We start from the raw sequence: 26,820 nt of genomic DNA on the forward strand, positions 1-26,820 counted from the left end.
ATAATAATATCGAAATAAAAAACGCGTTCATAATATCACACACACCCTTTAAAAAGGCGTAATGAATTGCTAAATGCAAGAACTAGAAATTCCTGAATCACCCGTTCGGGAAGATGAGAGGCTCACTTGGCAGATTGTCGAGCGACTCTCAACGACTGCGTCCACAGAACGACGAATCAATATACAGAGTAAGATCAGGGAGATTTCAGGCAGGAAAACGCGACGGCATGGATTTTGCCAGAGACACGTCTACACGGCTGACCTTGCTGAGTATCTGAATCTCGCGTCGCGCGCAGAGCTGGACTGCACCGCTCGCAAGGGTGTTTCTGACGAGAGAATACTGTACATGCTCAATAGAAAATATGTGAAGCTACGACATTTTTACGAACGACATCAGGTTGCCAAGCATAGATTCAAGAAGAAGGATTTCAGCATGTATTTGGAGGATTTCAAAAAATACCAAGCTACCAGAGGAAGAGGAGGGAAAGCTTTCTACGAGACATTGGAAGATCGGCTACGTTCTGGATCGCAAAGACACGATCTCGAACGTCTTGAAAAAATGCAGCTCGAACAGGTCAGCTCAGACGAGAGCGACGAATCAGAGCAGGAAGAAGGCGGAGCTCCAGGAAATTCCATCAGTTTATTATCCGACAACGAGTCGGAAGTGGAACCCGAGCCAATCGCAGAACCTATTCAAGAAACGTTTACGGATGCCCAGCTTAGCCAGATTGATCTCAACATCCAGTCGTCGCCTATAATCACAATTGAAGACACACCGCCTCCTACACCCGAACCAGTTGCATTGATTGTCTCTGATCACACACCAACTCCATCACCTGTAAAGAAGCCAAAGACTCCAGCTACCGGTACACAGGAAATGCTTCAGGAGCTCCAAGAGGAAGATCCAAACAGTCGCCGTACCAGAAGACACAAGTTCTCGCAAGACCATGTTTATGTTACAGATACCGCAGTGTATCTAGGACTCTCTTCCATATATCATCTGAATGATCTATATGACCAGGGTAAGTCTTTCAACCAGATCCTCGACTTTTTGGACTCCGTTTATTTGCAGAAGAGGCAGGAACGTGAGAGGAAGGATATTGGGTATGGACCCCTGTACAAGCCTACTTTCAGACAGTATCTTGAGTCAGAGACGCATAAACTTGCCCAACAGGACAGTGCTCCGAAAGAATCAGTTCACGAAAAAAGTTCTGAAGATGAGTATGTTGAAGAGGAGTCTCAAGTTCCATTCGTGAAGCAGACATTCGATATGGTGTCCCCAGAACGCGATGAGATGTCTCAGACGAAAGAAAGTCAGGACAGAGATACCAGTCAAGAAGACGAATTTGTCTTTCGCAACAGGGTGTTGAAAAAGAGGAACGCTTTAAAAGGGGTCCTACCTTACTCATTCTACAAAATCAATAAGACAGCTCCTGCTCCTGTTAAGAGACATGAACCGAGTATTCAGCGCCCTGGCCTCGCGCGAAAGAAGAAAATCCACAAGTACCAAAAGGATGATGAAATGACAAACTTCATTTCAGACCAAAGAATCCAAGAAGACGATATCAGGCCCTTTAATTATCTTCCTCGCGTCGAGTCACTTGACGAAGAACCAAGCATCACCGACCACGGTGAACTCGAAATCAATGTTCTTTCTTCAGCTTCCTCGGACTCGGACGTTCAAGAGCTCTTCGAAAGAGATGTTAGGACAGGATATGCCCAGGAAGATAAAACATCAGGAATTGACTACATGTTGTCAAGAGCTCCCCGCGCCTCCTCCCAAAAGCCAAGCACCAAACCTCGCAGACCTCGAATTGGAGCTAGATCGAGGACAGGTATCCAAAGCCCATCCGCTAGATATGCCCAGAAAACACCACGTCCAAGATCACGCCAGTTACCAATGTACCAGAAGGAAAGTATTTGGAGACAAGCTAGATTTTACAGCCCTGATGATGAACCGAAGCAGAACTTTGAGGTTTACCAAGAAGATACACCTCAGACAGACTCCAAATATGTTTCCACGTCTGCAACGAAACGGAGAAGGAAAGCTTTGACACTGGCTCCAGGAGGAAGTGTTGGAAACAACGATCTCTTTTACTTCCAAAGACAGAGAATTGTTGGTACAGCTCAGCTGGAGGATGTTGAAAAGATAAATCAAGTGGCCGAGAAACAGCCATTCGCTAATAAAACCAACACTTATCACAATGTTGTTGAGAGACTAGCGAAAACAGCTACCCAGGAAGCATTTGACATGAAAGACTTGAGTCTGCAGAAATTCAAAAGTGTCAGTACAAACGAGACATCACTTCTTGGTTCGAGATTGTTTGAAGAGTCTCTCAACGATGATGGTGAATACTACAAGGATGATTCTATTGAGTTCAGTTTTGTCAATATTCAGTTTTCAGTTGATGAGTATAATATTGAAAAGTGCTCGAGAATGACCGACCGTTTGGTGAAAAGCGTGCTCACATTTCTTGCAAAAGATGATGGGTTGGACGCTGACGAGCATTCTCAAGTGCGTCGCGTTTTTGTGAGACTGTTACAGTTGACTTGGAACGTCAAGTACTGGAGCTTCAACGAATTTACAAGATTATCCAGGGTTTTACTGTCATCTGCAACTGCTTTCCTAGATTCACAAGCAAGCTACAAGACGAAGATCATTTATGCACCGTATTATCTTACGCTGATGCATTTGTGTAACAGGTTTACGAGACAGACAAGGAACGAGTTCCATGGGTTTGAGGTGATGCAAGGAAGGCTTGAACGTCTAATCAGTCAAATAGCATGTTCGCTTCCTTCGTCCCAGTTTTATGCAATGCTCAAAAGCAAGACTTCAACAATGTCCGAGTCTATGGGGATGTTCTTGAAATTATGTCCAAGTCCATGGAGCCATGTTGCATCACTTGCCAGAGAATATAGGTTCTCTTTCCAAAATGTTGTTAATTACCTTTACTATTTGCATTCGCAGCGACCTGTCTTGGTTGACTGGGAGTACTTCATTCACGAGATTGAGGACATGCAGTCCATTTTGAATTTGGGCAAGTACAGAACTGTACTTTCAACTATCATGAAAATAATTAAGGAGCTGGATTGGAACTTTGAGGAACTCCTCTTAGTCAAGATATATCGACTAATGAGTTACCACAGATTTGAAAACCTAGGGAGCTCGTCGCGTGTTCCATCCAGTGTCTCAATAAGACTCACCATTGGTGAATCTGACGGTTGCCTTGAAATGTACATCAAGTTTTTAATACTTCACGTGAATGAGTACATGGAACCAGAGAAGAAAATGAGTCTTATTGAAAAAGTTACACCCGTCAGCGACATTCGAACATGTACACCGAAACTTCTGGGAAATAGAATCAGTTTGTTTATGGTGATGACAAGACTGTTCAAACACGACTTTGTCAAGCCGGTTTCCAATTTATTCTCAGTGCTATTATCATTCGATAGCACACCGGCTTACGAACTACTTCTTGACTTGATTAGTTCGTACACACAGTGCGAGCTGGAAACTTTAAACAAGCTTCCTGCCTCGATTCTCCGCATTTGTCTGACCAAAACTGTTGAAAGCATCAACAACCTCAAACTGGTTTCTGATCTTGCAATAGACAGGTTCAGATACTTGGTCAGACAACTGCATGACGCCGCAATAGAAAACACAATAGACCGGCGATTCGGACACTATATTGTTCTATTCACCTCATTGCTACAACTGCGCAATTCCAAGATTTCAAACGTTGTCTACAGAACCATCGATGTTATCCGGAAACTCATTTGGATGAGACCTGCCACGATGAACGCGCTTGATCCGCGAATCAGATCAGACATGACCACAGCACTTAGGTCGATCATTCTTGCTCCTGACATGGACAATGCTCCACTGAAGCGGACCAGTATTCTTTCATGGGTCCATGTTAGCTCTGTTTCTGGGGTTGTCCTTGAAGCCCTTGTTCATCTGGAATGGCCATACTTTGGGACCCCTGAATTACGTGCAGAGTACGAGCTTGTTTTCTACACTGGGGTGATGACTTTTTACAGTCAACATGTGTCACGGAACTTGTTTTCAGACATGTTCAAGGTGTTTTTGAGAAACCTCGCAAAGAAATGCACCAAGGACCTTTTCGACTTTTGCAAACTACTTTCCCAGCAAGAGGAGAACGAAGGATACATGGAGTTCAGAACCGGAAAGAACATTTCAGACATGACGATGGTCGAGTTCTATAGTCACACCATCCGGGTCACTATTAGAATATTGGCACGGCTTGTTGTTGGAGCCAAGAAAGGGAAATCTCAAGACGACTCTTACCTCAAACTTTTCGTGCGCAGCCTTAGCGGAGAGTTTCAAAAGTCTAAGATTACTGGCAAGTTTGAGAGACCGCGCGAAGACTATATTATTTTGATTCGGTATCTCAACACCGTGGCCAGTAACATTCTGTACTCTTTGCCCGAGTTTGTGAACCTGAGACACGAGTTGGCCATTGAAGACGTCCAGGCTCCATTGAACGAACGGTTTGACTCGATCGACAGTATGGTGGACCTGATGGTCTTGTTGGAGACCGAGTACGTCACATCTCTGGCTAACCATAAGTTTAGCACGTTCTTGGACGACATGGTTGCTGATTTGGACGAGATCCCGGTGTTTGAGGCCAATCCGTTGCGCAAATCGGTATTCTATCCGCTCTTGACGTTGGCAGCATTGCACGCTGCATCGCTGTCTGCTGAAAAATCGCACTGGATACACCTTCAGAACTGGCTCACAATTTGGACTCTGGCAGCCAAAAGACGCAAGGTTTTCGATCAATCGGATATCTGGTGCTGTGTGAGACTTATCACTATGTTTTCCGAGCTAGGCTGCTACAAACAAGGCCATGAGTCAGTCGCCAAACAGTGCACGAAACTAATGTACCAGCTGATTGAAACGTTATCCTTCGCTTTGGCTGGCTATGAAGACATGGTGGATCTGTGCCGACTTTTGGACGTTCTCACCTCCGTTGAAGAGCTCAGCAGGCCTTCACGGTTCTCGTTTGGTGTCACAGAGACCATATCCAAGGAGTTCCACAATTTATTTGAAGAGTACGAGCCGATATTGCGGCCTCGTATTGAAGGCTACTTCGATGACGAACAGATCGACCTGAAGGAATACAGAGACAACGCAAGACGGCTTTGTGGATGCCTTGACTCGAGTGCTAATGATGTGCCGTTGACCAGTGGAGATTTCCACGAGCTGCAATTCCTCCGGTGACACGAATAATCTCGATGTAATTTCACATTGGAAATTGAGGATGTGCGAGTATCCTCATTTCAAAGCGCTAAGAAAAAAAAGTAAATAACTTAAGCATTAAATATACCATTCAAAAGGATGGATCAGGAACGGAAAATTAACAGCGCGTCAGCTTTGGAGCACAAAGTAGGCATGAGCAATGCTGAGATTGATCCTCAGCTCAATAGGACTGAGGACGGCTCCGAGGGCACTTTGAAGCTGGAGGAATTTGGGGCAAGAAACAGAAGGAGCACGATGCAATTCCCTGTTGCGCCGTTTAGTCCTACCGAAGAGCCTGAAGTAATACGTTTGAAAAGCGTCGATGGATACCGCAAGCGCAGTATCGAATTACCAGGGCCGCAGGTTGTGCATTCTAGCTACCCAGATCGCGAGTCAGAGACAGCTACGGACCAAGAGAGCGCACAGCTGCAAGAAGTGGGACTCAGAACCACTTCTGCAGACCTAGCCAACACTACCGGATCGCCAATTGAACAACTGCCTACAGACTACGATCCTTACGAGCGGGTCATTCGCGAAGGGGATTCTCAGCTAAACAGCGCTGTGTCTCCAATGCAAAAGTCTACAGAAACCACCTCGGGCCAAATCTCAAAACTGTCTATTCCAAAAATCAGAAGTCCTTTGGACTCAAATGCACAAGAACAGCATAGCGCATGGTCGGAAGGAGAGAATCTCATTGAAGAGTATGGCTATGTATCGCCACAAGGACTGGATTCAGACGACAAGTCCCCCGTCGACAAGGATGCCTCTAAAGGAACCGATCTTGACACACTAAACTCTTATTCCAAGTACAAGCTGCTCAAGGGCTCTAACCGGTATGTTAGCACAGCCAGCGAGCACCCTTTAACGTCTGCTGCCTCAATGGCTGGGATTGCAAGCAAGAGGGGATCTGTCTCTCAGATATGGACTTTTGGAGACGTGGACGGTCTTGAAAGAGCAAGTGCGCGAAGCTCAAAGTCAGAGTTCTCGTTCGGCAAAGCAAGTGTTAGAAAATACACAGTCGGCTCCAGCAGGAGAACCGTACCAGATACCGGGGAGCGTAAGAAATCCGTGGAGTTTGAGGATGAAAAGGAACCACTGCCTGAAGGCCCAGTTCGACACCATTACCAGTATCAGCTGACAATGTCACCATGGACGTGTGGACTTCTTGGGTTTCTGATTCTGTTTCTTTTTGGATATGCCGCATTTGTGTCTGTGAAGGCATTCTCTCCTCTCAAGGTCGGAAGAGACGAGGTGGACAATTACTTTGAAAACATGGATGAAGTGGAGAGGTTTTCCGAGGTGAACAGAATCTTCAACGATTATACATCTGGCAAGGCTAAGGATTCCAACGGATCGAGCTTGATGTTTAACGACTCCAGCGAGTTCGATAGCTTCGACGACAAGGAAAGTATCAACACTTTCCTGGGTATCAACGAGAAGTATCGTGAAGACAATGAGATCCGTTCCCTGATGGAGGACGATCGGTTGAAACAAACATTCTATGGGCTTTCCTATGCTCCACGAGGAGTCATTGAGCCAATGTGTCAAGCTACCCAGAGAGATGTTCTTTTGGATATTGCTTTGCTTTCGAGAGTCACCACAAGGGTGAGAACGTACGGCACGCAATGTCGTCAAGCAGAGCTGATTCTGAACGCATTCAAAGAGTTGAATGTGAACATGTCCTTGGCGCTTGGAGTTTGGATTGGGTCCGACGACCATACGAACTGGAAACAGCTCAACGAGATGAAATGGCTATTGACCAACTTCCCTAGGAGATACTTCAACTCCATCATTATTGGAAACGAGGTGATGTTCCGCCAAGAAAAAACTGTTAGAGAACTCATGGCATATGTGGAGGATGTGAAGGGATATTTGAAAACCATTGGATATGGAGACATTCCTGTAGGTACCTCCGAGTTGGGATCTCAAATCAAGAGCGAGATGGTTCAGACTTGCGATTTTGTTGGGGCCAATATCCATCCGTTCTTTGGCGGAGGTAAAGTGAAAGACGGAGTCAATTGGACCGTGGATTATCTTGAGCAACAGGTTGCACCCTTTGTACAGGCTATCAAGCCTGAGACCAAGATTCTAGTTACCGAAGTTGGGTGGCCAACTGGAGGAGGAACGTTCATAGAGTCTGTTGCCGGGGGTAGTGAGATGCAACAATTTTTGGAAGCATGGACCTGCTCGCCAAAGACACAGAATTTTGGCTGGTACTATTTCGAGGCCTTTGACGAGCCATGGAAAAAGATTTGGCACGAAGACGGAAGCAAGTGGGAAACCCAATGGGGATTCTTTACCCACGACAGAAAAATGAAGCCTGGGATTGTCTTGCCGGACTGTGCAAGCATTGCTAATATTTCCACTGGGTACTGGAAAAACGTGAGTAGTTTAAAATGATGGAGAGTAATAAATTAGTTGGCTTTGAGTTTTTGAGTAGCCTTTTGCACTATTTTGTAGTTTGTCCAGAGCCAGAACAGACTGAAGCATCCAAAGGATAAAACCATGTTGGCGATGATCCATATGTGGGGCAAGTGTGCTGGTGGCTCCTGGTAATAGTCTAGGAAGTGTAGCAGAGAGGCAGCAGAGTAGGATCCGATGATCACCAGCTTCCAGAACAAATTATGAGGGAGCACGGGAGTTGCGAGCTCTCTGACGGTGACTGGAATTTTTGCTTTGCGCAAGAACATACGCACCCAACTGAGATTTCCCATGAGCCAGTTACTGAGGATACCAAGCACGAAATACTGCAGAGCGAGGTTATCTCTTTTCAGCAACGGCCACATGGAAAACAGCGAGATGTTTGCAATCCAGCAAACCATGGAGATGACGTCGGAATCAACCTCGTTAAGCAGGAGCGTTATTGGCATGAGAGGAAGCAGGATCGATTTTTCGTGCACCTGGAACGAAAACAGGTAGAATGCAAGCGAACAGGACGACAAGCACCAGGTGAGCAGGCTTTTTGTTGGTTTGAGAAATATGGCGATACAAGAAGGTGCTATTCCGGCCAAAGTCAGTAGCAAAGAGATGTTTTTCAGCTGTGATTGGGTGAAGATGTTCTTGTACTTGATCACAACGTTAGTAGCACACCAGAAGTTGGCAACTTTGTCTTCAAAAATTCCCCTATCAAATGGAAAAACACGAACGATGATTTGTACCACTTGCGAGAAACCACCTTGGTAGATGAAGGGAAGAAACATGAGTGCAAAAGTGACAACCACCGAGACTCCAATTGAGATCAATCTCAGCGGATTGAACCTGGAAACGGGCCACACGCACACACTGAGCAGGTAGAAGAAGAAGATGGGAGCGTAGTATAGAGCCATCTGTTTAAAGCTTAGCGAAAGCACAAAGAAGATAGAGGCCAACGCGTAGTTATCCTCCAAAAGATTGACAACTGCCAACAGCGACAGTCCCAGCATGACACAGTTGTATTGAAAGTGTCCGTGGTCTATCACGATCAACGATGGTTGGTAAATGATTGCAGCTGCGATGATGGTTTGATCAATTGGAGAAGCTTTGTTGTAGTTTCTGCCCATCCATCTGGTGTACATCAAAACCGCTGGAATATACACCATCAGCTCACTGACAAGAACGGTGATCCTCATGTATGATTTGAGGTCGTTGGTTTCGATTCCTCGGGACAAGTCAAGAGCAAACCACGAGTAGTCCGTCAAAGAGCCTAGCTCGCCCAATATCCACGAATGGAACGCGGTCAACGGAGGGTAATCGAGTCCCCAGTACTGTAGATCGTAGAAGTACCATTCCTTCATCGGAAGGTGTTTTGTGATCTCCATCCAGTGACGCTGTGCCTCGAAATCACCGTACATTGGTGGACTGGCTTGTCCAGAGTAAGGCCCCAGCCCAACAGCACAACGAACAATTATCGCAAACACAATGATGATGTATCTGGCAACCCATTGGTTCTGTGCTCTCTGAAACGGAATCAGAAAGTCGTAGAGAGGTGAACTTTTGAATAGGGAAACAAACTTGGAACGTGCCATAAGAATCTTTCCAAACACTGGTTTAAAATATTCAACACAGCCAGACGCACTATAATTAACTATCCAGGTATTTAAGGTAAACTCTCTATTTACAGTACTGTTCCAGCTTCTCTCCCTTTTCTCCGATGATGCTCTTGATGGTTCCAATGATTTTGTCGTGAGTAGTGGTGGTGGAAGCGATGACTCCCTGACTGTTCAATGTACGGCCGTGTCCAAAGTCCAGCTCGTTGCCGTAAATATCAGACACCTTTCCCCCACTTTCGTGGACAAGCAACGAACCAGCGGCATGGTCCCAAATCTTCTCGCGGTATTTGACATCCTTTGGAAGCCTCAAATATATCTCTGCGTCTCCTTTGGCCAGAGCACAATATTTCACCTGAGAATCCAAATTCACAGACTTGCTCTGTATGTTGACACCTTTTTTGATCAAAGCTTGCAACTCGTGCGAAGAGTGGCCCTTCTCGACACCTTCAAGCACTCTGGCCTGTTCAAGAGCCCGGGAGTTGTCGACGTGGATCTTTGTGCTATTTGTGAACGGGTAGATCAGATCGTCCTTCAGGTCTTGGAAGTACGATCCAACACCACGAACAGCAGTGAATAGTCCACCAACATGCGATGATGGATCGCCCAAATCATGCGGTAGATTAGGACACCCAATGACACCAACCTGGACCACTCCGTCAACCATAAATGCCAAACAAACTGCGTATTGGTCGCCTCTGAGGAAACCCTTGGTACCGTCAATTGGATCGAGAGCCCAGATCCGACCCTTGCGGCCGCCTTTTGACTGTCCCTTGTCAATGGTGTCGCAAATACTCTTCACATCTGACAGAACTCCGAGTTCGTTGTCATGAGCTGAATCTTCTTTCTGAATGGACTCGATGTGAGCAAGAATATCATCACCCAGGTTTTTCTCCTTAATCAGCTCGGAATCTTCCTCACCGACAACCTCATCTCCAGGGAAGTTCTTTAAGACAGAATTGATGATAATTGCTTGTGCTCCAAAATCGCCAATCGTGACAGGAGACTTGTCTTCTTTGCTGACACCCTTCAAGTGCTCTAAGGCAACTTTCTGGGTCAGAATCGTGGCTCTCTTAACCGCCAATTGGGCAATATGTGCCTCTTTTAAATAAGAACCCATCTTGCTTAACAACATTCAATTTAAAATTTCCATCTTTTCCAGTTTACAAAGGTCACGTGAAACTTTTTTTTTCTTCTGATCTCTAATAAACCTATAAAAACGGTGAAAGTACACTTTTTAAAGTTCAATCCAAGACTCTTAAACACAGCATCCGAATATCTTAGCAAGGAATCCCTTGCTACTCTTGTTAGATCCGCCATCGTGCTTACCGTTAACCTGTTGTTGGGTCTTAACAGGCTCGTTGGTGGCTTGAGGCTGCTGCTGAATGTTTTGATACTGATACTGTTGAGCCTGTTGGGATGCAAGAGGCGAACCTTGGTTCACAGGCGAAAACCTTCCATTCTTGTCTGGCAAGTTTGGTAAAGGTCTGTCACTCGATTGTGTATCATGTGGTCTATACAGCTTGCCAGGAATGGCTGCTGCGGATAAAGCTTGTGGTCCGTTGCCAGTAGCATTTGCTGGCTGCTGGCTGTTTCTTGGACGTCTCTGTTGACTGTGGCGATGTCTCTCGCCTGGAGGAGTTGGGTGTCCGTATCCATGCAAATTTGGCTTCTTGTTGATTGTAGCGTCCCATCCACGGCCGCCATTCAAGTCCATCCAGTCGTAGTGTCCATCTGCAACTTCTCCAATGTCGTCAAACACAGACATGATCAGCTTTCTGTAGCCATCGTAGTCTGGTTCGGCATCAAACTGCAAGTTTCTAACGCTCTCCAAATACTGAGCAAATTGACGAGGGAATCCTTGGCACAAGTCCAGAACAGAAGTGGTTCTTTTCTTTTCACCAATCTTCTCGTATTTCTGCTTGTTTGTCGGAGCTTTAAGTCCCTGCCATGGCAGCTGGCCTTTTAGGAAGTAGAAGAAAACGTGGCCGAGCGCCTCCAAGTCATCTCTTCTCGATTGTTCTCTTCCCAAGTGGGTATTGACAGACATGTATCTTGCTGTTCCACTTAGAGATTTCTTCTCCCTGTAAGGTATATGCTGTTTGGTTCTTGGGTCTCTGTACTGCTTTGCCATACCAAAGTCGACCAAATGAACAGAGTTTTCGTCTGGAAGACCGTGTCTTCCAATGAGGAAATTGTCCGGTTTGATGTCTCTGTAGATCAAGTCACGTTCGTGAACGCTCTGAATTAAGGTGATCATCTGGACGGCCACTTGGGCGACAGTTTTCACAGAGAACTTACGTCCGCACCAGTCAAACAAATCCTCCAACGATGGGCCCAGTAAATCAATAACCAAGATATTGTGGAGGCCTTCTTGGCCAAAATAGTATGCGCTAGGGATTCCTTTCAAGCCGTTCAAGTGTTTGTAAGTTCTATACTCATCTCTCAGCTGAGGAGCCTCTGTTTTTCTTGGCTCGAACTTGATTGCAACGGGAATACCGTTGATCAGGTTGGTACCCTCAAATATAACACCGAAAGATCCTTCTCCGATCTTCTTGCCTATCTTGTAGTGAAGACCGACCACCTGGGATCCGGAACTTGCGGAGCTCTGCTGCAGCTGTTGTTGCTGTGCAAGAGATGCCGACTGTGACTGGCCCTGCGGAGGAGCGTTCGTAGAGGAATATTGTGCGGTCGCTGAAGGGTTTTGCTGGTAAGAGTTGGGAGTCATATTATTCGAGGCGGCCAAAGCTGCTGCTGCCGCTGGGGATGAGAGGTTGGGTCTCGAGGACATTTATAAGTGGTTCAAAATTATCCGCTGAGGAGCGCAATGAAGTAAATGGATAGACGGTACAAGTGCGCAAATTTGCCAGCTAACCAGGATTAAAAGTTATAAGCACAACAACCCAACAGGTATGATATTAACCGATCGGATGAATGAAGACTTGCGTAACTTTTCAGTGAATGCGGGATAAATCTGAGATGCCAATTTGTGTTTATAAAAACATAAATTTGATGGACGAGCTAAGAAATATGTTTTGATTTTAAAAAAATGAACGGGCTACTGCAAAAAGGTATTTTTTTCCAGTGGGTATTGCAACCACTCAATGAATAATTCGGCTAGATATTTGAGGGTAAATTACGTGTTACATAGACAGAGACCATCATCTGCTTCTTTCCATAAGTACGCAAGGGTAAACACACAGGATCAAAAAAGTCCGACTTGCTTGGCTCAGATCGCGCTGAATCTGGAATGTGACCTCCCTTTTTTCCTAAGATTGCCATATCGGTTTATTTTTGGCGGTAATTGCCCCCGGTGTGGTTGGCGGTAGTATACGAGCAACGCTGGTTTTTTACCCTCGTCTGTTGCTTTCGTGCACACCCGTGCACCACAAGATTGAGTCAAAAAAACAAAAAAAGCTCAGTAGCAGTCGGCTGTCCGCATACGGTCTAGATCCTCGGTTTAATTTTGTGGCTATGTATTGTGAGTCTCGGATTGTGCGAGGTGGCTCAGTGCCCAATGAAGAAATATATTATGCATCATCCGGTGGCGGTGCAAAAAAAAAAAAACGGGGGACCGTTTGAAAAAATTAGTAGGAGTTTTTCTGCACAAGAGTGATCCAAAAATCTTTCATATATAATTGAACTTGACTGGTCTAGTTCAACCTGCATTTCATCAATTTGAGTCTCTAATTGCTCTCAAGATGACTCTCAAACGCTCATTGTCCAGTCGACTCAAGTCGACATTCACCAAGATGAAGAAAACTAACAAGGATACCTCAGATCTAACAAGTAATCCCCTTGATCTGCAATCTATATCAACCAAAGCGTCTACAAAAAGTTATATGGACGAGCCATCGGAAGGCCGTAAACCATCCATCACAGAGTCAGTTCAGTCCATACCATCCAGAGAGGTGGTATTGTTGCCTTCCAACCCTGGAAACGAAAATGCTTTTCCCTGCAGTCCTGAACAACTGACGCCGATCTTGCCTCGGTCGAGCTCTGAACTGCTTCTTTCGCCATTTTCAGTGTCACCTATGAAGGTCAACAATCAGCGATCACTCTCCATCAACGTGAGTACCATCAACTCCAACAATAATCAAACGGTATCTATGATGTCGCCTTCGTTCGATATTTTTGATACCGCTATTTCTAAAACAGAAACTGCTACCTCTTTGCCTTCGACAGAACCACCGCCTTCTCCGCAAGCCGGAGTCAACGATCAGTCGATATTTGCTAAAGCTAACCAGATTGATCATTTCGACAAGTCTCTTAATATGGTGGACAATGACAAACTGGCTGAGCAAATGGCGTTACACATATTAGACAAGATTTCCGAAGAGCATTCGGTTGATGAGCTATCCAGACTCAAGGATGAGGTCATCCATCCGGTGATGTCACCGATTCTCAAATAGAAACCTTTCCTGGTTTCTCATTTACGACTTATGATTAGTTTTCGCTCGATGTATATACCCATACGAATTCTTAGATGTAATTTTTAACTGGCTGTGTTTTTCAGATTATTCTCAGGAATTATGGTAAGTGGGAACTTTCGTGGAACATTAACCATTCAGCAACGACATTCGACGTTCACGGCTATCAACCGTGTTGAGGATGAGGAGGATATCGAGGAACACTCGCGCGAGCTTCAAGTCGAGCTTGGTTTCAAGCTATTCGAAGAAGCTTTAAATGCACAGAAACAAGACAAGTACGACGAAGCTGACGCGAAATACGTTGAGCTGTTCGACATGGAAGTGTTGACGGCCCGAAATTCCACCAATAACCCAGCCATCGAGACCTTGAAGTACTTGTGCTACAGAAATCGCGGGTTTCTTCGTCTTTCCCAGATCATCAATAAGAAGGAAGACACGGACGTTACAGAGTCTTTCGAGCATTTTAAGCTTGCTATAGACGATCTGTTGACTGCGCTTTGTCACGGAAAGGGTGACTCGAAATTGATGGAGCTATTAATCCAAATATTCGATCATTTAGAAATGAACAAGCTTCGAAGACTCGTGTTCGAATATGAATTACTCAAACCAGAGCTCACGTTGTCTGACCAATCGCGTACAGGGGCAATTTTCACCGACGATGATGATATCCAGTATGCCTTGAATCACCCAGAAACCATGCTTCCTAATCAGTTGTCGCTGGTTCAGAGCTACAAGAAGTTCCTTGATCAGCTAGGTGTTAAATCGGCACAGTACCCGGCTCTTGAAAAGATAGACTTCAAACCAATATCACGAAAGGGTTTGGACATGAGCCATTTTCCAACCGCAAAGGAGTTCAAGGAGCTCAACAAGTATGAGCGAAACATCAGAGTGGTGGAACTTGCCGAGAGCGGTGATCAGGTGGCTTTGGTGGACGTTCTCAAACGCATAAACGAGCTGCCTCCCAAGAAAGGTCGATCCAAGATTTATGATACATACATATTGACAGAAGAACCAATTGACAAGGTCGAGTTCGAACTAGTTCAAGCCATCGACAAACATGAGGAGCAGGAACCGGTGGCAGAGTTTGTCGAGAACCCAACCGAGGAGCCAATCACAGACGAAAAAGAGCAGAATAATGTGGCGGAAGAACCTTCGAGTCTGAACGGAGATGAAACTCCTGCGAAGGAACGAAAAGAGCCTGTCCCCGCCGCTGGTAATTCTGCTCCCAAAGTCACAAAACGTCAAACGAGAGCCAATAAGGAAGCCGAGGTAAACGAACTCACGAAAGACTCTTTTGAGGGCCAGTTCTACTTCCTTGAAAATACCCTTCCGAACTTCCTTCTACTTTGTGGTATCAAAGTGGAGTCTGCAGGCCATTTGGTGGATAATATCTTACCCAAATCTGAATCCGAGGGCCATCCTATAGAATATCAGGATATAGCCACTTTGCTGAACTCTTGGACCAAAGAGGATACCGAGACCTTGTTTGTGAAGTTGGACGATACACACAACAACGAAAAGAGTAAAGAAGCATCCGTGAAAGAAATTCTCAGTTCTTTTGGTAAGGATACTCTTGAAGAGCGCATAACATTTGAGGTTCTTGATGGTGGAAAGTTAAAACAGCTAGTACTATCGCTGGACGACTCGCAACTTCAATTCAATCAAATAAGACTTGCCATTCTGGATCATCTTTTCAAAGTGCGCGAACATGGAGGTACGTTGGTTACCGATGGACTTCTTTCTGCCGATGCGATTAAACAGCTGAGACTGTTCACCGATGCTGTCGGGTTGTACGTCTACAAACAAATGAGCGCAAAACTTATGAACAACAGCAAGCTGATTGGAGAAGGTTTGGAGTTTGGAGTCTCTATTCTAGAGTTGTTGGTGGATTACTTCATCTCACTGAAGCTTGATCAGAAATTAAAAAAGTACGGAAGCAAAGCGTTGTTTAATGAGGTGGTTCAAACAGAGCAGATCACCTCGCGCAGAATCGAGCGCTGGATCTCGTTGCTAGATGATTATTTTGGGTGCATCGAGTTCAACAAGTCAATCTCTCAACTTTGGCTGCGATCCAAATGGTGTCATATGTGCTATCTACAAAACTTGTCTTCGTTTGACCCCGAAATCTTATCCGCAATATTAACAAAGATGGCCGAGAAGTCACAAGGTTTGGACTTCCATGTGTTGATGATCAACTATCCAAACATCCCACGGTTGAACAGAACGAATTTAGAGGTTCAATTGTCAAAAATGAAGATCTTTAAAGCGTTCACGACAAACGATTCTTCTAATGAGATTCTTGAGAAAATCTTGGTTGACGACGATCAGAGTAAGGCCAAATATACCAAAGAGGAAAAAGAGATGGACGAGTTCATCAGCAAGTCGCCATTTGAGCTCAAGATGCGTTTGTGGACCATGCTATTCAAGTTCTACCGTGAATCGAAGTTCACTGACAAGTTTTTGCGTGGATTTGAAAGAGTCTTGAAGATCATGCTTGAAGAACTCGACGGAAAAGCTTTCACGGAAAAGACGTTTTTTCAACGTAAGCAGGCCATTCTGAAAGTCTTGGGATTTTTTGACCTGTTTGTTAAGGATCTTGTCGAAATCGGAATGAGCAGACAATGGCAATTGCAGTTGAGCAAGCCAAAGGAGATGATACCGTTACTTTATCGTGTCTTGACTTTGACTTATATGTTTTTGCTTCATGAGGATGGAGCAGAACAGTCCAACACCCGCACTTCACTAAAGTCCAGATCCAAACTGGCATACAACAAGTTCTGTGATATCACTGTGGCCAGTTATGCTCTTCTTGCACTGTACTACTCAGATGCTTTAGAAGACCCTAAACCGGAGTATATCAACGACTTTTACGGATCCTTGCACGAACAGCTGGGACTTCGGCACATTTGCAGCGAGTGCAAAAGTGCATTTCTCGACCTTGTTGAAGTGAAACTTGCAGAGCTTGAATGGGATCAGTCAGACAATGATTTCTTCCAAACGCTAAAGTGCCGCTACGGTTTGAATATCTCAACAGAGAGCTTCAACACCTTCGATCATGGCAACGAGCCAGGCGTGATGCAAAAACAGAATGCTATCACTGTCAACAAGTACATGATGAAATACTGTTTCAAGAAAAAGCATCCGATTTTCAATGTTCCTAAGACCGACATCAAGAGTGTCTTGGACTTGATTTACGACGTTTTGGGAGACCCTGCTCCAGAAGATTATATGGTCACCAACAATATGGATACCTTGAGCGAGTACTTGGAGTCGAAATCTTTGAATTCCAGACTCATGAGATTTGCATTCTATGGTCTATTAACGATACCTTTTGAGGACGGTACAGAAACTGCCGAGCCAAGAGCAGAAGGTGTTTACTTCATGCAAGGATTACTGGCATTGACATTGTTCAAGATCAGAAAAAGAACCATGCAGGGGCGTTCCGCTGAGCTGGACTTTGTCATCAAGATGTTCGAATACGATATAGCCTCTGGCTCAAACAGGTTTGAGTCCTGGCTGCTTCTAGCACAGGCTTACTCGTTCCTGGCAGAAGATGACATTATCTGGACATCTGACAAGCTTAACAACATTGACAAGAAACGAAACGCAGCTTCTGTGCAACGCAAGTCTCTCCTCTGTTTCTTCATGGCATTGAGCGTTTATGCGCAGCTGAGTGATGAACAGAAAGACGGACTAGTTGGTGTCTCATCTCTTTTATGGACCTCTTTGGGGAAAGAGCTCTACAACGCCATGATGAGTCCTATGGAGCGTCTGGCTATCACCACCGGAACTGAGACTGAACTAACTCTACCAGAGAGATCGATCGTTGTTGTTGGTGCCAACCATCCACCACTAAATGTTGTCATCTACCGTGTTCTCGAGATATGTTTCACACATGCTTGCAACCTCAATCCGAAAGACTGGTACTCCTACTTTTATCTGGGTAAGTCTCAGTCCAAGCTTCGCAGCAAGAAGAGAACTCCATTGGTGATGAAGAACGTCCTTAAGTCGTGTGAACTGGCTCTAAAATCCAGCGATAAAGACGATCCTATCGTGGAACCTCATTACTATCTCTGCTCCACGATCTACAAGCTGGTGATGGCCGGAAACTTGTCGATAGAAGAAGGTATGAGCTACCTCAAATCTGACACTTTACTGCAAGATCAAACATTTGATGCTACCAATCACGAAGAATTTGGTCAGCTCACTATTGCTGTTCTTCAGAAGTGTCTCGCTTACGACAAGAAGAAGTGGCAGCATAAACCAAGATACAGAATCGCCAAAATATACGTGGATCAGTTTAACGACGTGGAGTCCGCAAAGAAGGAGATGCTTCTTCTGGTTAACCTGAGGTCCACTGTTCGTCATCTGAGCAACATTTGGAAGCCAGAGTACGAGCGTCCGGGGAAACACTTTGTGTACAATTACCGGTACATTTTGTTCACTGTGGAACTTCTTGACAAGTCCAATGATGTCTACTCTTTGTTCCAGCTGATCAAGAAGCTGCGGAAACTGGGTTCTAGTATGATTGACCAGATCAAGGTGTTTGACTATGCTGTTGCCAGAACATGTTCTATCATCAAAACCATCGTCAAAGTTGAGCCTGGGTTTTTGGACGACACCTTGTCGAAGCTGGTCTACACCGAGTTCATCTCCAATTGTAAGGAGTTTGTCGAGAGCATGAAGAAGAAAGAGACTTTTACCGACGAGGAAAAGCTGATTCTTTACTTTTTGAGCGAGGTCGGCGAGTTCAGACGTATGGCCAACGGGTTTGCTGCTACCGGTGTGATCGACGAGTGTTTCCACACCTTGTATCTGATTTTGTTCACTCGCTATTTGGACAGCTCGAAGCCAGAACAACCTGCGGCTACTGGTACTGACAAGCTTGCTCCGCAAGTGGAGTTCATTGGCTCGCCAGCGGCAAAGGCGGGTCCTCCGGGAACCCCATCGCGTGAGAAGGTGAAGGTGGCCAGACGTGACATCAGTCCGTTTTGTACGCAAACCATCGCGGCGGTGAGCAAGCTACTTGATTCGATAAAACGCGAACATGGCGAGGGAAATTTCCTAAAATACACAATAGACGGCGAAACCGCAAGCGAGAACGGCAAAGAAGTGAAGCCTGCTGTGGAAGCAGAAACCAAACGGTCTCTTGACGAAGAAGAGACGGGGCCTGAGCCCAAAAAATTGAAGCTGGAGTCGGAGCCGGAAAACACGCCCGAGCCTGCCGATAAGTAGCCTAATCGAAATCCTGATCAATCTTGGCGGCGCTCTCGCTGATACCCCATTTCTCGCTGACGGTGTTGGCCTGACTTTTGATTTGGTTGATGGTATCTGGTAAGTTTGTAGTAATTTTGCTTTTCAGCTCTTTTTCAAGAAGCAGTTTGTTTTCTGACTTTTGATGCTTGGAAACGAGGTCGGCCTCTTTCGTTTGGCAGAACTCTCTAACAGAGAGCTTGCCGGTGAGCAGATCTTTTCCAAAACTGGTTGACTTATTTTTCAGAGCAATAAGGTCTTTGCGAAATCGCTCTTTGTATGCGGCAATGTTGTCTCTGCGCAGTTCGTATAACATCTTTTCGTACTCTTCGGCTATGCTAGAGGCCTTGTTGTCAGACTCCAGGTCTGCCTCGATTTTCGCTAGCGTAGTCTCGATCGAGTGTCTGCACGCGGATCGTGTCTGGCGGTTAGTTCAGGAAGAATTGGAACTTACCTTTTCCCACACATCATCCGAATTATCGCCTAGGTTCTGTGCGGCGGGACGAATTGGCCGTTTTGGCGTCTTTTTCGGTTTTCTGAACGTATTTCTCATGAGCAATTGGCCATTGGAATTCAAGCTACATTTTTAGCTTGGATTTATTTTGGATTCCGCCACGACCTTTAACCGATATCGAGGACGTGTCGATGGTGGAGTCAGCGTGCCGTCTGATGCTGAAGCTGAGCCCGGATGACGTTGGCGGCCGCTCTGTAGCCTGCGATGACGAATCCGAGTGGATCGTGTTGTTCTGGTCGTTGAATTTGGTCCATGTAGCTGTCTCGTCTGCTTTGTACAAGTTGGTGCCTGAGTCGTAGCCCCCAATCGGACGCGGTATGCTTGTCTGCGGAATCTTGATCGGCTGAGTCGAGCCGAGCACAAGCAGTTTGTCGTCTTTCTCGCGAAGCTCTTCTTCAAGCACCTCTTTGGCCCGCTGGTACTCGTTCAGCTTCGTCTGAAAATTGAGCTTCTGCTGCTTGAGGATCTTGTTGGTCTGCTGTCTCTTTTCCAGGCGCAACGCCGCCAGCTCGGCTTCCATTTCGGCCATCTCTTTGCGGTGCTGTAACGTCATCTGGGCCACAAGCTGACTGTGTTGTTTGTTGGCCAGTTCAATCTCCTTGGTCAGCTGGTCCTTCTCGCTCTCGTCCGCGTCGTTCACGGCAAGAGTTTCGGTAGAGTTCCACTTGGCAGCGTCCAATTTCTCTTCCAGAAGAGTCTTTGTCTGCTGCAGCAATATGGCCTGGTTTCTAAGCTGACTTAGTTCTTCTTGCAACGGATCCACAGACTTCTTGGTTTCGGCAAGCTGTGCCTGCAAATCGTCCACCTGGCTCTTTAACAGGTCAACCTGGTCCATCAGTCGTTGGTTCTCGTTGCGCAAACGCTGGTTCGACTGTAACAATGGGGTTGTCTGAGTAGTATTGGTACTCTGCTCTCTCGACTCCAAAGGCACGAGCGACTGCACTTTAGGCAAGTCCACCACTAAACGGATCTCTTTGGTGTCGTTCTTCTTGTGCTCTCTGATCAAGGAAAACCGCGCGTACTCGGAGAACCCGAGCTCATTGTTGAGAATCATCATTTCACGTTGCAGAAACTGCAACGAGTCGGAACTGTTTTCCTTCTCCTCGTCTTTGGAGAAAAGATGTCCGTAATCCTCCAGCAGTCTTTCCAGAGCAACTCCCCGTGGCTGTGCGTTTTCCGAAACGTACTGTCTAATCATCTGAGCTGTGTATGCGTCATCCACAGATCTATCTCTAATGAGCGAAGGGTGCAGTTTGAGTCTGCCCAAAACCATCTCAAACTTGCTACCCAGCTTCTCCTCAGACACGGTGAGAAACCGTTTCGGGTCCACGGCGTATAGAACAGAGCCAAGTCTCATGTAGTCTGTGTCCGACTCTGTTAACCGAATAAACGCGGCACATAGACTCTCAAATTGAGTCCTTGTGGCGTTCAACACTAGCGGACTAAGAACACACACAACGTTCAAAGCACACTCTTTCACCTCGGGCTTCTCGCTGTCCAGCAGCTTGACAACAGCATCAAACAACGGCAGAGAGTCTACCTGGAGGTCCCATGGCTCGCCAAACACGGCCTGGATCAAAACAAGCATTCCCAGCTCGTTTGTCGGAAGAAAGTCGCAGGCCGTAGCAGAAAAATCTTGAATATGCTCCTTGGCCCACTCACCGACAATCAACCGGATATTAAGTCGCCGGAACCGGTCCTGCTCGCTCTGCTCAAAACTCGTATCTTCCAAACTGGTTGTTGTGTCGAGATATTTGCCGATAAGCTGTCTGGCAAGATCAACACTCATCATGGACTGTATGAGTTTAGTGGCCAGATCGACAAGTCGCAGGTCCAGACCAGCCGAGTCGATACAAATACCAAGGTACCGGTCTTTCCAAACATCTGGCTCCTTCACAAACGGGATCAGCCGCGTGAGCGCCTCTAAGAATATCACTTCTTCATCCACACCTTTGACACAATTGTTGTATATGACGGTCAGCTCGTCGTTCAGTTTCTGGTCTTTGGACTTCAAAGTCCCCACAAGCTCCTCGGAAACGCTCACGACCCGTTTCACAGAGGCGTCTGGACCTTGAATCGCGTCTTCAAGCCCCCGAAGTAGCGGTTTAAACATAATGTTCAGCTGGCTGTGCAGAGAAATTTTATTTCCCACCAGGCAGTGTATACCAGTGTGGACCGGACTGATGACTTTTCTTCCGCAGATTGAGCAGCTCGATGTGGTGCTGTACCCATCGGACAAGGACTACGCGGCTTTCCGCGAGGCTGTTTACGTGTTGCTGTCGCACGACGGCACGTTCCAAATCGGCTACCTTCTGCCGATTGTTGTTGAAAAGCTGGCAACCACCAAACTGGTCACCGTGGATACAACAGCACGTACTGTCCAATTGGCACAGGAACTCACAACTCTGGAACAACGAAACACTGCATTGAACGAGCTGGCCTCCTACTGGCGCAAAAAGGATTACTTTTCCACCCTCCGTGGCTGGAGAGACGAGCTGTATACCATCTATTCGCCGGATAAACAGCCGTACATTCTGCTTGAGAGAGCAGCGTGCCCGCTACTGGGAGTCGTAATGTACGGCGTGCATATTAATGGCTACGTCAAGACCGCAGGCGAGGTCAAACTCTGGATCCCTCGTAGATCCGCTACCAAACAAACGTTCCCCGGTATGCTGGACAATACGGTCGCTGGTGGGCTCGGGTACCCGCACGGGCCGTTTGAGACGTGTGTGAAGGAGTGCTACGAAGAAGCCGGGTTGCCAGAGGAGTTTGTCAGACAGAACCTGAAACCAGCAGGCCAGGTGTCGTATTTCTACCAGGCAGAGGCTGGTAACTACTCGTCGGAGGCTGGGCTGTTGCAACCGGAATTACAGTACGTGTACGATTTGGAGATGTCAGCAGAGCTGGTGCCCAAACCGGTGGATAATGAAGCAGAAGACTTTCAGTTGCTAGATATCCCGCAAGTCTGTGAACTAATCAGAGCTGGAAAGTTCAAGCCAAACTGTGCAGGGGTGATTGTTGATTTTTTGATGAGACATGGCTACCTGACGGCAGAAAACGAACAGAACATGGACACCATCCACGCAAAATTGCATAGAAAGCTACCATTCCCTATCCGTTGATTATTTGGCAAAATGTAACTTGATGTCAAAGAATTGTCTCTCTAAGATCTGCTCAACATTCAAAGAAACATTTCCGTAGGTGAGAGGAGCCAAGAACACAAACGTGCCAATCAGCATAGCAGACAGCAGCACCAGAACCGAACTGTACGGAATCCAGTGTATGCTTCCAGGAGTGTTGGAATCCTTTGGATCTTTGTACTCACTGGCTCTGTTGTCGGTGAAGAGGAACTCCAGCAACGCTGCCGAGAACATAGCTGCCAGAAGATGTGCAGGTAAGTAATGGTGTAAGAATCTTTGTCTGTTCATGAGGAAGAATGGGAAGTAGTGGGTGGCCCATCCGCAGAAGAAAAATCCAATGCTCTTGTAAAGTCTTGCTCTGGATTTGTTGTTCAACACGTAAATTTCTCTGCGTCTCGTGAGTTGGTCAGCAAGTAAAACACCACCGTAACAAACCAACAAAGCCACCTCGAGCCACCAGCCAAACAGGTTTCCAATAAAGTAGATCTGCTCTCTGGTGTCTGTCTTAGTCCAGAAAGAAACTCCCGATAAGGACATTGGCCACGACTCAGGCATAGATGCGAATGGATGCGACGCACTCAACTTGTTGTTCTGTTCAAACATCTGGAGCTGCAATTCCCACCATTTGGTCAAGAATGGAAGACTCTTGACCTGTTTCGGAACATACTCGGCACGCTTACCGGTAAGACCCACAATGCTGTCGATTGTCCAGAAGTTGTCAGGGTCGGTGACTTTTTTGTTGCCGTTGACTTCCTGCTGGTTGAAAGCCCAGTCTGGAAGCAGCTGGTCGTCGTGGGTCCACATGGTCACTGTGGTTGGGACGTGGAACAGCTTGAAGACAGACGCCTTGGACTTGAGCACGTCGTGCTTTCTCTTGTCAAACGGATCAAGTCTGAACAAAGTGTCGTTGTATCTGGTGGTCTCCGATTGTTCGTCGTTGATGATGGTGAACTCCTCGTTGGTTGGGAATAATGGCGAGGCAACGTCGTGGGTGAGCAGATAGCCTCCGGTTGCCACGTGTTTCAATCTAATGGTGTCTCCCTGCTTAACGGTCTGGCCAAATAGCTGGTCTTCTGGGTATTGCAATGCAGGAAGAATTTGCCAGTGGTTGTTTTCGTCGTTAGAGTCCTTTACACAGGTCACCTGTTGGCCCTGCGACGAAACTCTTCCGTCCTCGTAACGCAATGGGTAGTTGTACAGATGGGAGTGCAAAAGACATTGGGTATCTTTGTGTTTGATGGTGATGATGTCATGGAACTGGACCTCTCTGGCTTCTCTGGCCAGCGGCGAGTCGCCCAGTGTTTCCTGGAAGTCTGAGGACATGAACGCATCTCCCGGACCGGACTTGGTGAGGATTGCAAAATGGATGTAGAACCAGCCGAGATAGATCAGGAATGGAATCACAATGAGACCCCAGGCTCTTTGGACAACGTGTCTGGCAAAGACTCTAATTGTAAGGCCCTTCTTGATGTCAAGCAGCTCCCACAGGTCCCAGATGACGGCAACACCGATACAGGCAAAGGTGAAGACTCCGACGTACTTGGTGGAAATCACACACGAAAGTGAGACACCAGTGAGTAGGAGCCATTTGTACCATGGATAGGTGAATGGGTGTTTTCTTTGTTTGACAAACTTGACGTAGCAGTAAACGGATGCTGCCACCGAGAAGATCAAGGTTGCGTCCAAAAGAATGAGTCTTGTCTCTGCAACGTGGGCATTGTCGAACAAGACCAAAAGGGCAGCAAAAGTACATGTTGGGATGGCGTAGCCGCACTCCTTCATGGTGTTGAACATCAATGGGACGGTGAGAGCGCCGAGGATTGCCGACAGGGCTCTAAGAGGAATGTAAGGGACGGAGTTGGAAACATAACTGTCTCCAATATTGTCGAACTTGAATTTTCCATCAAAGCCAACAAGATATCCAACAAAGGCGATCAGGAGCTTGGCAAACGGCGGGTGGAGGTCAAAAAAGTAGGTTCTCTCGAGGTAGTACGAGGCAAACTTACCAAAGTGGACCTCGTCGAACACCACTTCGTCTGGGTACCAGATATAGTAGAATCTGGTGCCCAAAGCGAGAAGCGTCAACAACACACTAGTGAGTTGGTAGTATTTGTCCAGCGAAGGGTCAATCGAGGAATTGAACGTCACGTAATCGATAGACCGATCTCGCACAGCAGCCTTATGAGATATTTTCTGTTTAGGAGGCATGATCCAGTTGACACGTCAAGAAGGTATTTTTCGTGGAAGTAAATATTCTATATGGAGAGTCTGTCACCGGACTTCGCGTGCACGATCTAACATAAAATTGCGTTGCCTCACATTTTATTAAAGAAGATGTTTGCAAACGGGAGGCATTTTGCTCGGACTTTGGGCTATGTTTCGCGTAGATACGCGTCTGACTTCCAAGCTAGTCATGAAGCGTTCTTGAACGATATTTCTGCGGCTTCTAAGACAGTGAAAAAAGCTGTTCCTTATAAGTCAGTTAGAACCTCTACTACAACTACAAGCGCGCCAACGTCTACCAAATCAAACACTACAACCGCTTCCGCAACCTCAACTCCTGCTCCTGAAACTAATACTGAATCCACGCCCGTTGTCGAAGGGACACTTTCCCAGATGTTTGAGTCTTCTCTTAATGATGGTGTTCCATTGCAAGGCGACTCGTCACACAATTGGTCAGAGACTTTCCACGGGTTAGCCAATCAGGCGTTCCCTAAGGAATCTCAGAAGATCTTATCTGATCCACTTCCTGATGACGACATCGAAATCACCCCTGATGGATTGCTCTACTTGCCAGAAATCAAGTACAGACGTATTTTAAACAGAGCCTTTGGTCCCGGTGCCTGGGGACTGGCTCCAAGATCAGAGACCTTGGTTTCCAAGTCGGGTATGGGCGGGCTTCTCACCAGAGAGTATGGACTAGTGATTTATGGCAGATTGGTGTCCATTGCGAGAGGTGAACAGACTTTTTTCAGCGAGAAGGGAATTCCTACAGCAACAGAAGGATGCAAATCTAACGCTTTGATGAGATGCTGCAAAGACTTAGGAATCGCTTCTGAACTTTGGGACCCTCGGTTCATCAAGAAGTTCAAAAAGAAGAACTGTGAGGAGGTGTTTGTGGAGTACGTTCCAACGAAAAGAAAGAAGAAGATCTGGAAACGCAAAGACGAGGATATTGAATATCCTTACAAGAAGTAATTACTTGTGTACATAGAAGTAACGTTTCATTCCTCTACTGGTTCTTATTATAAAACCTATGACACTTACAAACCGGCCAAGGCTCTTCTTCTGTCTCTCTCCTCAGCAATGGTCAACTTGATACCCTTACCCTTTGGCAGAGAAACGTATGGCTTACCGGCCTCTGTACCAATGATAAACACGTTAGAGAGTCTGGTGACGAAAGTGTTCTCCAAAGAATCCTTGATGTGGACCAAGTCGAAACCTCCCTCGTGCTTCTCTCTGTGAGTGATAACACCCACTCTACCCAAGTTACGACCACCGGTCACCATGACCAATCTACCGGTGTCGAACTTAACAAAGTCGGTGATCTTTCCGGACTCAAGATCAATCTTGACGGTGTCGTTGACTTTGATAGCTGGATCTGGGTATCTGAGAGTTCTACCATCGTGGGTAACAACGTAAGGGATACCCTTCTTACCAAGCTGGACCTTCTTGACCTTGCCCAATTTGTAAGAAGCCTCCTCGGCAGTGATTCTGTGGACAGCGAATCTACCTTTAACATCGTAGATGAGTCTGAAGTTCTCGTTGGTAGCATCCAAAGTGATGACATCCATGAAACCAGCTGGGAAGGTAGAGTCGGTTCTCACCTTGCCGTCGACCTTGACGTGTCTCTCCATCAAGATGGCCTTGACTTCTCTACCGTTCAAAGCATACTTTAATCTGTTTCTCAAGAACACAATCAATGGAAGAGACTCTCTCAACTTGTGTGGACCTGCAGATGGTCTTGGAGCGTAAACACCCGACAACTTGTCGAGCATCCAGTGCTTTGGAGCTGCTAATCTCTTGAGATGCTTCTTTGGTCCTCTTCCCATGTTGTCTGAATAGAGTTCTCAATGATGATAGAAAAATTTAAACCAACTCTTCCCAAATGGGACTGTGTGAAAATTTTCAGATTTTCTTCCTCGCACGCACTCCCTGCGGGCTCGCCTGGGTGCCGGGACTTTTTTTCGCACGG

The 26,820-nt window shown here is 46.3% G+C and overlaps 17 protein-coding genes across 17 annotated transcripts; 8 read left to right on the forward strand and 9 right to left on the reverse strand.

Moving 5' to 3' along the window:
* Positions 1-73: 73 nt before the first annotated feature.
* OGAPHI_004334 (uncharacterized protein) lies at positions 74-5,245 on the forward strand (the record flags this gene model as incomplete). Its single annotated transcript, XM_046205401.1, has 1 exon — positions 74-5,245. One exon carries the CDS (start codon positions 74-76, stop codon positions 5,243-5,245), a length of 5,172 nt encoding a protein of 1,723 aa, XP_046061349.1.
* On the reverse strand, positions 4,390-4,614 carry OGAPHI_004335 (uncharacterized protein; the record flags this gene model as incomplete). The annotated part of the gene is made up of 1 exon (XM_046205402.1): positions 4,390-4,614. One exon carries the CDS (start codon positions 4,612-4,614, stop codon positions 4,390-4,392), a length of 225 nt encoding a protein of 74 aa, XP_046061350.1.
* Positions 5,246-5,362: 117 nt separating the features above from the next.
* On the forward strand, positions 5,363-7,663 carry OGAPHI_004336 (uncharacterized protein; the record flags this gene model as incomplete). Its single annotated transcript, XM_046205403.1, has 1 exon — positions 5,363-7,663. The coding sequence occupies one exon, from the start codon at positions 5,363-5,365 to the stop codon at positions 7,661-7,663; it is 2,301 nt and encodes a 766-aa protein (XP_046061351.1).
* On the reverse strand, positions 6,895-7,395 carry OGAPHI_004337 (uncharacterized protein; the record flags this gene model as incomplete). The annotated part of the gene is made up of 2 exons (XM_046205404.1): positions 6,895-7,187; positions 7,326-7,395. 2 exons carry the CDS (start codon positions 7,393-7,395, stop codon positions 6,895-6,897), a joined length of 363 nt encoding a protein of 120 aa, XP_046061352.1.
* A 14-nt stretch (positions 7,664-7,677) lies between the features above and the next one.
* Positions 7,678-9,267, reverse strand: OGAPHI_004338 (uncharacterized protein; the record flags this gene model as incomplete). Its single annotated transcript, XM_046205406.1, has 1 exon — positions 7,678-9,267. The coding sequence occupies one exon, from the start codon at positions 9,265-9,267 to the stop codon at positions 7,678-7,680; it is 1,590 nt and encodes a 529-aa protein (XP_046061353.1).
* Positions 9,268-9,352: 85 nt separating this feature from the next.
* OGAPHI_004339 (uncharacterized protein) lies at positions 9,353-10,408 on the reverse strand (the record flags this gene model as incomplete). The annotated part of the gene is made up of 1 exon (XM_046205407.1): positions 9,353-10,408. The coding sequence occupies one exon, from the start codon at positions 10,406-10,408 to the stop codon at positions 9,353-9,355; it is 1,056 nt and encodes a 351-aa protein (XP_046061354.1).
* A 138-nt stretch (positions 10,409-10,546) lies between these two features.
* OGAPHI_004340 (uncharacterized protein) lies at positions 10,547-12,079 on the reverse strand (the record flags this gene model as incomplete). Its single annotated transcript, XM_046205408.1, has 1 exon — positions 10,547-12,079. The coding sequence occupies one exon, from the start codon at positions 12,077-12,079 to the stop codon at positions 10,547-10,549; it is 1,533 nt and encodes a 510-aa protein (XP_046061355.1).
* Positions 12,080-12,989: 910 nt separating this feature from the next.
* On the forward strand, positions 12,990-13,700 carry OGAPHI_004341 (uncharacterized protein; the record flags this gene model as incomplete). The annotated part of the gene is made up of 1 exon (XM_046205409.1): positions 12,990-13,700. The coding sequence occupies one exon, from the start codon at positions 12,990-12,992 to the stop codon at positions 13,698-13,700; it is 711 nt and encodes a 236-aa protein (XP_046061356.1).
* Positions 13,701-13,820: 120 nt separating this feature from the next.
* OGAPHI_004342 (uncharacterized protein) lies at positions 13,821-18,953 on the forward strand (the record flags this gene model as incomplete). Its single annotated transcript, XM_046205410.1, has 1 exon — positions 13,821-18,953. The coding sequence occupies one exon, from the start codon at positions 13,821-13,823 to the stop codon at positions 18,951-18,953; it is 5,133 nt and encodes a 1,710-aa protein (XP_046061357.1).
* Position 18,954: 1 nt separating this feature from the next.
* OGAPHI_004343 (uncharacterized protein) lies at positions 18,955-19,524 on the reverse strand (the record flags this gene model as incomplete). The annotated part of the gene is made up of 2 exons (XM_046205411.1): positions 18,955-19,362; positions 19,426-19,524. 2 exons carry the CDS (start codon positions 19,522-19,524, stop codon positions 18,955-18,957), a joined length of 507 nt encoding a protein of 168 aa, XP_046061358.1.
* A 25-nt stretch (positions 19,525-19,549) lies between these two features.
* Positions 19,550-21,598, reverse strand: OGAPHI_004344 (uncharacterized protein; the record flags this gene model as incomplete). Its single annotated transcript, XM_046205412.1, has 1 exon — positions 19,550-21,598. One exon carries the CDS (start codon positions 21,596-21,598, stop codon positions 19,550-19,552), a length of 2,049 nt encoding a protein of 682 aa, XP_046061359.1.
* Positions 21,276-21,560, forward strand: OGAPHI_004345 (uncharacterized protein; the record flags this gene model as incomplete). The annotated part of the gene is made up of 1 exon (XM_046205413.1): positions 21,276-21,560. The coding sequence occupies one exon, from the start codon at positions 21,276-21,278 to the stop codon at positions 21,558-21,560; it is 285 nt and encodes a 94-aa protein (XP_046061360.1).
* Position 21,599: 1 nt separating the features above from the next.
* OGAPHI_004346 (uncharacterized protein) lies at positions 21,600-22,607 on the forward strand (the record flags this gene model as incomplete). The annotated part of the gene is made up of 1 exon (XM_046205414.1): positions 21,600-22,607. One exon carries the CDS (start codon positions 21,600-21,602, stop codon positions 22,605-22,607), a length of 1,008 nt encoding a protein of 335 aa, XP_046061361.1.
* Positions 22,608-24,833, reverse strand: OGAPHI_004347 (uncharacterized protein; the record flags this gene model as incomplete). Its single annotated transcript, XM_046205415.1, has 1 exon — positions 22,608-24,833. One exon carries the CDS (start codon positions 24,831-24,833, stop codon positions 22,608-22,610), a length of 2,226 nt encoding a protein of 741 aa, XP_046061362.1.
* OGAPHI_004348 (uncharacterized protein) lies at positions 23,193-23,597 on the forward strand (the record flags this gene model as incomplete). Its single annotated transcript, XM_046205417.1, has 1 exon — positions 23,193-23,597. The coding sequence occupies one exon, from the start codon at positions 23,193-23,195 to the stop codon at positions 23,595-23,597; it is 405 nt and encodes a 134-aa protein (XP_046061363.1).
* OGAPHI_004349 (uncharacterized protein) lies at positions 23,988-26,524 on the forward strand (the record flags this gene model as incomplete). The annotated part of the gene is made up of 4 exons (XM_046205418.1): positions 23,988-24,161; positions 24,321-24,731; positions 24,957-25,819; positions 25,966-26,524. The coding sequence occupies 4 exons, from the start codon at positions 23,988-23,990 to the stop codon at positions 26,522-26,524; spliced, it is 2,007 nt and encodes a 668-aa protein (XP_046061364.1).
* Positions 25,889-26,677, reverse strand: OGAPHI_004350 (uncharacterized protein; the record flags this gene model as incomplete). The annotated part of the gene is made up of 1 exon (XM_046205419.1): positions 25,889-26,677. One exon carries the CDS (start codon positions 26,675-26,677, stop codon positions 25,889-25,891), a length of 789 nt encoding a protein of 262 aa, XP_046061365.1.
* Between the last annotated feature and the right edge of the window lie 143 nt (positions 26,678-26,820).

The sequence above is a fragment of the Ogataea philodendri genome, assembly GCF_020536065.1.
Source record: "Ogataea philodendri strain CBS6075 chromosome Unknown scaffold2, whole genome shotgun sequence".
Lineage (NCBI taxonomy): Eukaryota > Fungi > Ascomycota > Pichiomycetes > Pichiales > Pichiaceae > Ogataea > Ogataea philodendri.